This window comes from Leptopilina boulardi, unplaced genomic scaffold (genome assembly GCF_019393585.1).
Source record: "Leptopilina boulardi isolate dan_hultmark-lab unplaced genomic scaffold, ZJU_Lbou_2.1 LbouV2_371, whole genome shotgun sequence".
NCBI lineage: Eukaryota > Metazoa > Arthropoda > Insecta > Hymenoptera > Figitidae > Leptopilina > Leptopilina boulardi.
The window spans coordinates 729,418-742,367 of record NW_026137942.1 but is presented as its reverse complement, the minus strand read 5'-3'; the positions used below and the strand labels follow the sequence as shown (position 1 = coordinate 742,367).

Sequence of the window (12,950 nt, the reverse complement as noted above, 5' to 3'; positions counted from 1 at the left end):
GTGTCTTAATAATTTTAATAATTTCGATTTTAACGAATGGTTTATATTTTTTTTATAAAAAGTAAAAATTCGACAAAAGTATCAGGATTTTTTCTTCGTCTTTCGTTTTTTCAGGATTAAAAAAGTGCAAGAAAACAGGACTTTTTAAAAAATAAAATTGTCCACGGCAATAAAATAAATTATTTCGATTTTTCACGTGTGTTTTCCGATTTTTTATTGATAAAATGTCAAATTTCAACAAAAGTGTTTGGATTTCTTTTTCTTTCGTTTTTTCAGGATCAATAAAGTGAGGGAAAAGAGGAAATTTTAAAAAGAAAATTGTTGACAGTAAAAAAATATTTAATTTCGATTTTTCCTGAGTTTTTCAGATATTTTTCGGATTAAAAGTCGAATTATCGTAAAAGTGGATATAATTTCGATTTTTCGCGAGTGTTTCTTTTTTTTTTTTGATAAATTGACAAATTAAGACAAAAGTGTTCGGATTTCTTTTTCTTTCGATTTATCAGGATCAACGAAGTGCGGGAAAACAAGAAATTTAAAAAAGAAAATTGTCCACGGCAATAAAATAAATTATTTCCATTTTTCACGAGTAATTTCGAAATTTTTTTTGATAAAATGTCCAATTTCGACAAAACTAGTCGAATTTCTTTTTCTTTCGTTTTTTCAGGATCAACGAAAGCGGGAAAACAGGAAATTTAAAAAAGAAAATTGTTGGCGGTAAAAAAATATTTTACTTCGATTTTTCGCGAGTGGTTTCCGATTTTTTTTGATAAAATGTCAAATTAAGACAAAAGTGTTCGGATTTCTTTTTCTTTCGATTTTTCAGGATCAACGAAGTGCGGGAAAACAGTAAATTTAAACAAGAAAATTGTTGGCGGTAAAAAAATATTTTATTTCGATTTTTCGCGAGTGGTTTCCGATTTATTTTGATAAAATGTCAAATTTCGACAAAACTAGTCGAATTTCTTTTTCTTTCGTTTTTTCAGGATCAACGAAGTGCGGGAAAACAGGAAATTTAAACAAAAAAATTGTTGGCGGTAAAAAAATATTTTATTTCGATTTTTCGTGAGTGGTTTCCGATTTTTTTTGATAAAATGTCAAATTAAGACAAAAGTGTTCGGAATTCTTTTTCTTTCGTTTTATCAGGATCAACATAGTGCGGGAAAACATGAATTTTTAAAAAGAAAATTGTCCACGGCAACAAAATAAATTATTTCGATTTTTCACGAGTAATTTCGAAATTTTTTTTGATAAAATTTCCAATATCGACAAAACTAGTCGAATTTCTTTTTCTTTCGTTTTTTCAGGTTCAACGAAGTGCGGGAAAACAGGAAATTTAAAAAAGAAAACTGTTGGCTGTAAAAAAATATTTTATTTCGATTTTTCGCGAGTGGTTTCCGATTTTTTTGATAAAATGTCAAATTAAGACAAAAGTGTTCGGATTTCTTTTTCTTTCGATTTTTCAGGATCAACGAAGTGCGGGAAAACAGGAAACTTAAAAAAGAAAATTGTTGGCGGTAAAAAAATATTTTATTTCGATTTTTCGCAAGTGGTTTCCGATTTATTTTGATAAAATGTCAAATTTCGACAAAACAAGTCGAACTTCTTTTTCTTTCGTTTTTTCAGGATCAACGAAGTGCGGGAAAAGAGGAAATTTAAAAAAGAAAATTGTCCACGGCAATAAAATAAATAATTTCGATTTTTCGCGAGTGGTTTCCGATTTATTTTGATAAAATGTCAAATTGCGACAAAACTAGTCGAATTTCTTTTTCTTTCGTTTTTTCAGGATCAACGAAGTGCGGAAAAACAGGAAATTTAAAAAAGAAAATTGTTGGCGGTAAAAAAATATTTTATTTCGATTTTTCCTGAGTTTTTCAGATATTTTTCGGATTAAAAGTCGAATTATCGTAAAAGTGGATATAATTTCGATTTTTCGCGAGTGTTTTACGATTTTTTTTGATAAATTGACAAATTAAGACAAAAGTGTTCGGAATTCTTTTTCTTTCGTTTTATCAGGATCAACATAGTGCGGGAAAACATGAATTTTTAAAAAGAAAATTGTCCACGGCAACAAAATAAATTATTTCCATTTTTCACGAGTAATTTCGAAATTTTTTTTGATAAAATGTCCAATTTCGACAAAACTAGTCGAATTTCTTTTTCTTTCGTTTTTTCAGGATCAACGAAAGCGGGAAAACAGGAAATTTAAAAAAGAAAATTGTTGGCGGTAAAAAAATATTTTACTTCGATTTTTCGCGAGTGGTTTCCGATTTTTTTTGATAAAATGTCAAATTAAGACAAAAGTGTTCGGATTTCTTTTTCTTTCGATTTTTCAGGATCAACGAAGTGCGGGAAAACAGGAAATTTAAACAAGAAAATTGTTGGCGGTAAAAAAATATTTTATTTCGATTTTTCGCGAGTGGTTTCCGATTTATTTTGATAAAATGTCAAATTTCGACAAAACTAGTCGAATTTCTTTTTCTTTCGTTTTTTCAGGATCAACGAAGTGCGGGAAAACAGGAAATTTAAACAAAAAAATTGTTGGCGGTAAAAAAATATTTTATTTCGATTTTTCGTGAGTGGTTTCCGATTTTTTTTGATAAAATGTCAAATTAAGACAAAAGTGTTCGGAATTCTTTTTCTTTCGTTTTATCAGGATCAACATAGTGCGGGAAAACATGAATTTTTAAAAAGAAAATTGTCCACGGCAACAAAATAAATTATTTCGATTTTTCACGAGTAATTTCGAAATTTTTTTTGATAAAATTTCCAATTTCGACAAAACTAGTCGAATTTCTTTTTCTTTCGTTTTTTCAGGTTCAACGAAGTGCGGGAAAACAGGAAATTTAAAAAAGAAAACTGTTGGCGGTAAAAAAATATTTTATTTCGATTTTTCGCGAGTGGTTTCCGATTTTTTTGATAAAATGTCAAATTAAGACAAAAGTGTTCGGATTTCTTTTTCTTTCGATTTTTCAGGATCAACGAAGTGCGGGAAAACAGGAAATTTAAAAAAGAAAATTGTTGGCGGTAAAAAAATATTTTATTTCGATTTTTCGCAAGTGGTTTCCGATTTATTTTGATAAAATCCCTGCTAAAAATAAAATCAGAAATCAGTCTCAAAACGTCAGAAATCCTGACGTTTTGAGACTATTTTGATGTTCTGTGATGCTGCTGACTAATTCTGACTTAAATAGTTTTTATGGGCCTGACGTTTTCTAAAAAGTGACGATTTCTCACTACGTTTTATTTTTTTTATAAAAAGGGTTCCAAGAGAGGTACCAAGGCCACTCAAACCCACCATATAACTCTATTATATTATATATTCCCTTTTTCCAACAGAAGGGTCCTTTCGAGGGTCCATCAGGTTTTATGACATTTTAATGCAAAATAAAAAATTATTTAAATTTAAATAAATATTTTTTTAAATGTTATATTTGTAATTTATAGATTTTAACGATTCCAATGATATAAAACATTATGTAAAAACTCTAAAATTACATAATGATTATACAATAAATACTCCATTAATTAAAATTAATTCTCAATAATTTAAAAATATTTGCAAAAAATTTAATATCGTTGTAATTGTATTAACATGTACATTACGAATATAATATTTAAAAATCATTTTTTTCAAATGCAACAATTTTTAATTTTGCAATGAAAAGCCATAAAACCATAAAAGATCCTTCTGGCCTATACTTTTCTTTTTGTCCTTTTCTAACGTACATATAATATATATGGAATCAAGTTTGTAAGACAAGGACAGAAAAGGGAAGGCGTCAATGACTACGACTATACTTTTGTCCCTACTTCAAATTTGTATTTATTATTTTACAGTAAGCTAGTTTCCTTACATTTAGTTATAAGAAAGCAACATATGTTGAAAACCTATTCTTACCATTGTGTTAACTCTATATATATATATATATTTGAAAAAAATTAGAAATCGCTGGCTATTTCACATAAAAGTTTATTTTTTTACAACTATAGATGAGCAAAAACATTCTGGTCTCTTGTAAAATAGAATATATGAATTGATCGCTCAATCAATCTCTGAGCGAATTTGATCCAGTTTCCACTAAATATAAATTTGATTTGAACCAAATATTACATCTAATTATAGTGCAGTATGCTAAAAAGAGAAATTAAAATTAGTAATTATTTAGTTGATTTGTGGAAGAATTATGTTAAATTGAATTTTAATAATATAGTAATTAATATATGCATATTAATTAATTCTTATCATTATAATTAATTATAATAGTGATGAATGTGCTAAAACGTGAGCGAAAAACCTGATAAAATTCGCTCAGAGTTTACTTGAGACAATCCGGCAGTATCTTATTATTCTAGACTATTTTATTTGTATATTACACATATTCTTTTAAGTTCGAATTCAAATAATATTTACATACGAATTTTTTGTTTAATTAAATATTTGCTGAAGCAAATTTTATTAATTGAATACATTAATATATGATAATTGGACTACAAATGTTTTTTGATCAATATAACAATATACCTATTACTATTTTAACTTTACTTGTTAATTTTTAAAAATTATAAAATTTTTTAAAAATAATAATAATAATTATCAACAAAATATGTTGATAAAATTGAAAAAAAGTAATAAGATCTTCTATTTTCATAAAACCGTATTCTATTTTTAAGATCTCAGTTAGGTTAGTTTAGCTCAGGGGTTAGGTATTCGGTTTGCGTTCGTTAGGTTGTGAGTTCGATTCCCTGCGTTTGCGAGATTTTCTTCGATAGGAGTAAATAAATATAATAAATTGTAAAAATAATAATTAAGAATGTGTAACGTAAAGATAAAAAAATGTTGTACGATAATTTATTTTTTTAATGATAAAATATTGATTTTTTTTAATTTTTAAATATTTGTAGTCAGAATTCATGAGAAGTAAGTCAGGAATCTTCAAAACTATTTTATAGAAAGAAATGTCATTTAACATCACAAATAGTCACAGGGTTTAATGATTTATGGTATGGCAAAAAAAAGGGTCTCCGACCCTCATAAAAAATCTGACTACTATTGACGATTCTTTGACTAAACCTCACTTATTGTGGTGTTCTGTGACTGCAATCGTAACAAAAACAGTCTCAAAACGTCAGAGATCCTGACTAATTTTTTGACGTTTTGTGATTTTATTTTTAGCAGGGATGTCAAATTTCGACAAAACAAGTCGAACTTCTTTTTCTTTCGTTTTTTCAGGATCAACGAAGTGCGGGAAAAGAGGAAATTTAAAAAAGAAAATTGTCCACGGCAATAAAATAAATAATTTCGATTTTTCGCGAGTGGTTTCCGATTTATTTTGATAAAATGTCAAATTGCGACAAAACTAGTCGAATTTCTTTTTCTTTCGTTTTTTCAGGATCAACGAAGTGCGGAAAAACAGGAAATTTAAAAAAGAAAATTGTTGGCGGTAAAAAAATATTTTATTTCGATTTTTCCTGAGTTTTTCAGATATTTTTCGGATTAAAAGTCGAATTATCGTAAAAGTGGATATAATTTCGATTTTTCGCGAGTGTTTTACGATTTTTTTTGATAAATTGACAAATTAAGACAAAAGTGTTCGGAATTCTTTTTCTTTCGTTTTATCAGGATCAACATAGTGCGGGAAAACATGAATTTTTAAAAAGAAAATTGTCCACGGCAACAAAATAAATTATTTCCATTTTTCACGAGTAATTTCGAAATTTTTTTTGATAAAATGTCCAATTTCGACAAAACTAGTCGAATTTCTTTTTCTTTCGTTTTTTCAGGATCAACGAAAGCGGGAAAACAGGAAATTTAAAAAAGAAAATTGTTGGCGGTAAAAAAATATTTTACTTCGATTTTTCGCGAGTGGTTTCCGATTTTTTTGATAAAATGTCAAATTAAGACAAAAGTGTTCGGATTTCTTTTTCTTTCGATTTTTCAGGATCAACGAAGTGCGGGAAAACAGGAAATTTAAAAAAGAAAATTGTTGGCGGTAAAAAAATATTTTATTTCGATTTTTCGCAAGTGGTTTCCGATTTATTTTGATAAAATGTCAAATTTCGACAAAACAAGTCGAACTTCTTTTTCTTTCGTTTTTTCAGGATCAACGAAGTGCGGGAAAAGAGGAAATTTAAAAAAGAAAATTGTCCACGGCAATAAAATAAATAATTTCGATTTTTCGCGAGTGGTTTCCGATTTATTTTGATAAAATGTCAAATTGCGACAAAACTAGTCGAATTTCTTTTTCTTTCGTTTTTTCAGGATCAACGAAGTGCGGAAAAACAGGAAATTTAAAAAAGAAAATTGTTGGCGGTAAAAAAATATTTTATTTCGATTTTTCCTGAGTTTTTCAGATATTTTTCGGATTAAAAGTCGAATTATCGTAAAAGTGGATATAATTTCGATTTTTCGCGAGTGTTTTACGATTTTTTTTGATAAATTGACAAATTAAGACAAAAGTGTTCGGAATTCTTTTTCTTTCGTTTTATCAGGATCAACATAGTGCGGGAAAACATGAATTTTTAAAAAGAAAATTGTCCACGGCAACAAAATAAATTATTTCCATTTTTCACGAGTAATTTCGAAATTTTTTTTGATAAAATGTCCAATTTCGACAAAACTAGTCGAATTTCTTTTTCTTTCGTTTTTTCAGGATCAACGAAAGCGGGAAAACAGGAAATTTAAAAAAGAAAATTGTTGGCGGTAAAAAAATATTTTACTTCGATTTTTCGCGAGTGGTTTCCGATTTTTTTGATAAAATGTCAAATTAAGACAAAAGTGTTCGGATTTGTTTTTCTTTCGATTTTTCAGGATCAACGAAGTGCGGGAAAACAGGAAATTTAAACAAGAAAATTGTTGGCGGTAAAAAAATATTTTATTTCGATTTTTCGCGAGTGGTTTCCGATTTATTTTGATAAAATGTCAAATTTCGACAAAACTAGTCGAATTTCTTTTTCTTTCGTTTTTTCAGGATCAACGAAGTGCGGGAAAACAGGAAATTTAAACAAAAAAATTGTTGGCGGTAAAAAAATATTTTATTTCGATTTTTCGTGAGTGGTTTCCGATTTTTTTTGATAAAATGTCAAATTAAGACAAAAGTGTTCGGAATTCTTTTTCTTTCGTTTTATCAGGATCAACATAGTGCGGGAAAACATGAATTTTTAAAAAGAAAATTGTCCACGGCAACAAAATAAATTATTTCGATTTTTCACGAGTAATTTCGAAATTTTTTCTGATAAAATGTCCAATTTCGACAAAACTAGTCGAATTTCTTTTTCTTTCGTTTTTTCAGGTTCAACGAAGTGCGGGAAAACAGGAAATTTAAAAAAGAAAACTGTTGGCGGAAAAGTTTTTTTTATTAAGAAAGATGCGAAATCGAATTCTGTATAAGAATATGCTCGAAAAATACTAAAATTCGAAAAATGAATTTTGAGTGACCAGAGGACTTCGTTTTCCGGCCGGAAAAATGTACGTGTCCTTCTAGAATCCAGGGCATAAATAATTATTGAGTAAATAATAATTGATTTGATTGATGTTTTTAAATTAAGTACAATATTAAAGGTTTCTAACCAAAAATTGTAAAATCAACAATAAATTGCTAAAAATTAATAATAAAAAAAAGTATTTTTAATCGAAAATTCAAATTATTTTAAACATTTGAAAATTTCAGCAATATTGAGGCAATGTTGCGAATATTGCTGCAAGTTCAGGCTGTGTGGGTGGTATAAATATTATATCAAAAAAATTTGCATTTTGTTTTACTTATTTAACAGTTGGGTAATTTTAATGAAGTTTGTAAGAATATATGTACGTGAAAGTTCGTCCGTCCTTTGGGATTTTCTTTGGCCGCCCTGATTTGTGCCAACGATATGTTGTTCCAAAATGCCGTTCATATGTCTTATATGTTCTCATTGTGACTGGTTGTGTTATTCGACTTGAATAAGTTTTTTCAGCTAAAGGATTGTGAAAGTAAAATTAATTAACAATTTTATCTAATTAGAAAAGTCGTATGTTCTTTGTTAAGTGAATAAAATTCTTTTGTAATCTTTAAAACATATTTTAAGAATTAGTGTAACAATTTAACTCAAATACATAATATTATTCTAAAGAATGTTTGAAAAAAATGATGTATTTGTACATTATACTGTAATAATTGTTGAAAGTATAATCGTAAAAATTAAAATTTACTTTTAAATTTTCTCCAATTTTATTAAATATTTTTAAACATACTCTCTAATGCATAGGTGTGGTCGTCAGTTTGCGCATTGTCGATAACAGCTTCTTCTTGAAGCAGGGAATCATTTTCCTCATCAACGAAGGCGACTTCTTCTTGATAAAAAATCTCCTCTTGAAATATTTCATTTACACATTCTCTTGATGTTCCTGACAAACATTAAGTTTTACTAGTGAAATATGACGTAAACATTTTTTCGAAATAAACTTTTTTAAAATCATCCTATAATAAGTACATAGTTCAGAATTATGAAAAAATAAATTTTCGTTTACCTGGTATTGGTAATAAATTTGGGTCCATAATTGTCAATTTTATAGACAAAGCAACCTAAAAGATCAGAAGGACATAAAAGTTAAAGGTTCCAGAGGTCATATATGAAAATATTTTCTATAAATTCGTAGGCAAATGTAAAAAATATTATTTGAGTAGTAACTGATAATTAATATGCAGCATAACAGTATAATTGTTCTTAATAAATTTTTAAGATAAATTAACATATAGGAAAGAAATTAATTATTTATAATACTAATTATTAAATAAAAATATTAACCCTAACAGCATTTGGATATTCAGGATATCTTATAGATGTTTTAGGGATAACCGGAATGTAGGATATCCATAGAATGTCTCAGGGATATCCATAGATATCCTGAGAACATTCTAGAGATATCCAAATTCCCGGATACGGATAGGATGTCCATAGGATATTCTGAAATGTCCGTAGCTGTTGGGGAATAAATATTAATTTTCGAATAAAAAGTACGTAAGATAAAACGCCACTTCTCATCTGAAAAGATAAAAAAAATCTTGCCTTTCGTCCAAAAAAGTAAAATTTATAATTATTTTCAAAATATATTATACCAATCGAAAGGGGTTCAAAAAAGCTATCATAACTTGTAAAATGAAATTTGTCAAAACAAATTATATATATTTTATATATTTATGCATTAATAAAAAGATGATAGAAATTATACAGAAACATAAATAATTTTAAGAATTCTAGTTAACAGAATTTAAAAACAGGGAAAGGCTAATGAAGTTGAAGAAAAAAATGTGGAAAAAATTATCATTGAAAATTTAATACGTTTTCAGAGTAAAATTATAAGTTGTAGGACAATTGAAAATCATTGAGCGTTAGTTTATAAAAGTAAATAAATATAAAAATTGTATGAACTCACACAAAAATTCAAAATTTAAGAAACAAAATTGAGAAAAAACGAAATTTTTTATAAATAAAAAAAAATATTAGGTGATGACAATTTTTAGAAACAAAAAATTGAAATAAAATAAAGAAATGCAAGAAAATTAGAATTCAAGGTACAAAATTAAGAACATTGTTTCGTTTGTAAAAAAATTAATTTAAAGAAATTTAAAAAAAATTTAATGATTTAACCAGAAAGTCCAGAAACTTAATCAAATTATCTATTTTTGCTTTATTTTTTCCCGACCATTTAAATTTCCGTATTTTCCTGATTGTTAGACACACTGTTAATTAATAATACTTTTATGAATGCAAAATAGATATGAAACTTAAATATATTTAATTAAAAATAACAATTCTTCGAGCACCTGTTGTGCGCATGCGTTGTAAATATCAACTGCTTATAATTATTATTAAAAACGAATTAATTTCTTCCGTCTTCCCTACCGAAAGAGTGGTACTGGAATGGTACTGAATTGGACTTGGCTTGAGTTCCACTTCAGTACCACTACCTGATAACCCATAAGAAGACATTTTTAAAGTACTTTAACAATAGTTTTAAAGGTATATAAGATCAACAAACCGTCTCTCATGATATACGTGTAAAACAGCAAAAAAAAGCATAATAGTTTGTAGAAAATTTCTGTTAAGTTTGGAAATTATATTGCAATCCCTTCTTGAACAATAGATCCCTAGGTCCTTTGTTGGAGGATTAAAATTTTAACCCGAGTTTTATTGCTTAAAAAATTTGTAATTTTAATAACTCAACTTTAAAAAATATATATTCAGATTCGTTAATATTTCCAGATTATGAATATCTAAAATTTATCATAAAATAATTACATTTAAAAAAGTTATAATTGATCTCGTATACCTTAAGTTTGATAAAAAAATGGACATCATTTTTGAATTTAGCTGACAAAGGAAATATCATATGCATAATAATGTATGAAAATAATATAAATCCATGAAAAACAAATATAATATTGAAATAAATATAAAGTTTTAGTTTAAACATATTGAAAAAGCTAGTCGCTTTTCACTTTTATGAGGGTATTAACGGTAACTCGACCCTTTTCGCAGGTAAATTTCCCAGTTCCATTTCAGTACCAAAATGCACCAAATTAGTACTGAGTTGGTACTGAGATCTCAGTTCCAATTTCCCAGTACCAATCCAGTACCACCCTTCCGGTAGGGTTCATAATAAGAATTATGTATTTTATATATACTTTTGTTTAAATCATTTATTAATTAAAAGTTACAGTAAAATTCAAAAAGAAAAATTAGATAAGAGTAAAAGATTTTATAACTAAACACGTGGTGGGCATGTTTTGTAAATATCAAATGCTTTTAATTATTAAAAAGTAATTAATTTTTATTTTTTATTTTTACGTGTACATTTATTTATTAAAATATTTTACCTGATTTATTGGTCCAAAAAAAGCGTAGAAAATTTGTCTACTGAACGTTAAATTAACACCAATTTTATCAAATTGACTCCTCCACCCCTTCTTTCATCAGACACTTTTTTATCTTTTTTGTGGAGACCTCTGTTTTCCGATTCTAAGAAATAACATGCTTTTCGCTGATTGGCCATTAAAATTCCTTTCTTTGCAATAGAAATTGCACTTAAGTTTCCTTCTTTCTTGTCACAAGAAATATTGACTGACAGTAAAAATTACAATTTCTGTCTAATTTTTTTCCCTTCTTTGAAGCTAAGAGGTTAATTTTTTGTCTCTAAGAAATTAAAATTGTATTCTTTGATTCAAAAATATTCCTTGTAAGAATGCCTAACATAATTTCAATTTATTTTCATTAAGTGAATATATTAAAATATTTAATTTATCTCTCCACAGACAAGTATTTTAGTAATATGTTTACTTATATAGACAAACCTCGGTTAGTATAAATTTCTCATCTGTTGACAACTTTTTTTAACGAAAAGTGCGACGTTTTTAATGAAAAATTCAACACGCATTTTTAGACGAAAATTCATAAAGTATAGATTTTTCGAAAAATCTGGACGAGAATCTGCGTGGAAGTTATTTCTTCTTTTAAACCTTATTAATAAGAGATGTTGATATGTAATAAACATTAAATTAAAATTTAAATGGTTATTCTTCATATTTCAAAAAAATATGTTTAACAGTTTTGAAGCTTATAATTGACAAATAAACACTTCACTTGAAAATTGTATTCAACACAATTAAATACTATAACAAAACCATATGCGTTAAATTCTATGCTAGAAAATTCTATACATTAAATCTGCACAAAAAATTCTAAACAATGAGATTTGAAAAAAAAATTTCAAGTAAATAAATAAATATTATTTAAAATATCCTATACGTTAAATTGCACGCTGGAAAACCTTATACATAAAACTTACTCAAGAAAAATTCTACAATTCAGTAAAAAGTGGAATAAAATTTTTAATTAAAAAATTATGTTTAACGATTAATTTAATTCTATACAATAAATTGTGCGAAACAAATTCTACACGGCTAATTACTCATTGTGTACAATTTTTTCGTGCAGATTAAATGTGTAATATTTTCTATGGTTAAATTTTAACGTGTAAGATTTTATTATCTAGTATTTAATTGTGTTGAGTAAAAAATTACATATCAATTTAATTTTATTATATATGCTGGAGTAGGATTTTATTGTAGAATTAATGGTGCACAATTTTCAAGTGTAAGGTTTATTTATGATGAATGATTTGTATATCCCGCTCATTTTGTTGTAGACTTTAAAGGACTGAAACAAATTTATTAAAACTTGGATGTCGATTTAAGACTTGTATTTAAACATGGTATGTTAAAAGTGTCTCTCTTAATTTAAAAACAGTAAAATTTCACAGGTGAAATAGCCAGAAGTCGGTTACTATATCATTTAGAAAATTTTTCACTGAAATTCAGTCATATATCACTGATTTCCAGTGGAAATTTCACTAAATAATTCAGTAACCGACTTCTGGATATTTTACTGATTCAAATTAAGAGAGCATAGGCCACAAAATGTACCACGTCCCTGGCGGATTGGGAAAACCGAGTTGTAACCGAATTGGGTTACGATTCGGTTACGATTCGGTTACGTTTCGGTTCATTGTGAAATAATATCGTTAATTGACGAAATATGTAGTAAATAACTATTAGTAATGGTTAATATACATTTAGAGAGCTTATTTATGCAATAATAATAATAAATTAAGATATAATTAATTAATAATAAGTGTTTTAAGTGTACAGTGCATACAGTTGTTGAATTACCATATACATATATGTATATTACCATTAGCGGCAGCTGTGATACGCGCGTTAAACCCTAGATGGCGTTAAGGATCACTTTTTCGAATGAATTTCTAAAATTAAGCCATTGAGTGTCAAATGTGTAAGTGAATATATAAGTTTTAAAAAAATAGATCAATTTATTAAAACAACTTTTTTGATTTGTACAAATATAAAAAATAAATTTTTATAACGAACAAAAATTTTTTTAATGAGAAAAAGTTT

The 12,950-nt window shown here is 27.1% G+C and overlaps 1 protein-coding gene across 1 annotated transcript; it reads right to left on the bottom strand.

Annotated features, from left to right (window-relative positions):
- Positions 1-5,803: 5,803 nt before the first annotated feature.
- On the bottom strand, positions 5,804-10,975 carry LOC127287513 (uncharacterized). Its single transcript, XM_051314501.1, has 4 exons — positions 10,857-10,975; positions 8,507-8,561; positions 8,231-8,383; positions 5,804-7,953 (listed from the first exon to the last, which is right to left on the bottom strand). The coding sequence occupies exons 2-4, from the start codon at positions 8,532-8,534 to the stop codon at positions 7,784-7,786; spliced, it is 351 nt and encodes a 116-aa protein (XP_051170458.1). The 5' UTR covers positions 8,535-8,561; positions 10,857-10,975; the 3' UTR covers positions 5,804-7,783.
- Between the last annotated feature and the right edge of the window lie 1,975 nt (positions 10,976-12,950).

Bases quoted from the DNA above. Each gene is read 5' to 3' on its own strand.
- LOC127287513 (XM_051314501.1), bottom strand. From the start codon at position 8,534: ATGGACCCAAATTTATTACCAATACCAG. The intron at 8,384-8,506 runs GTAAACGAAAAT...AATGTTTGTCAG, and splicing joins AAATTTATTACCAATACCAG to GAACATCAAGAGAATGTGTA. The intron at 7,954-8,230 runs GTATGTTTAAAA...ACAATCCTTTAG, and splicing joins CCACACCTATGCATTAGAGA to CTGAAAAAACTTATTCAAGT.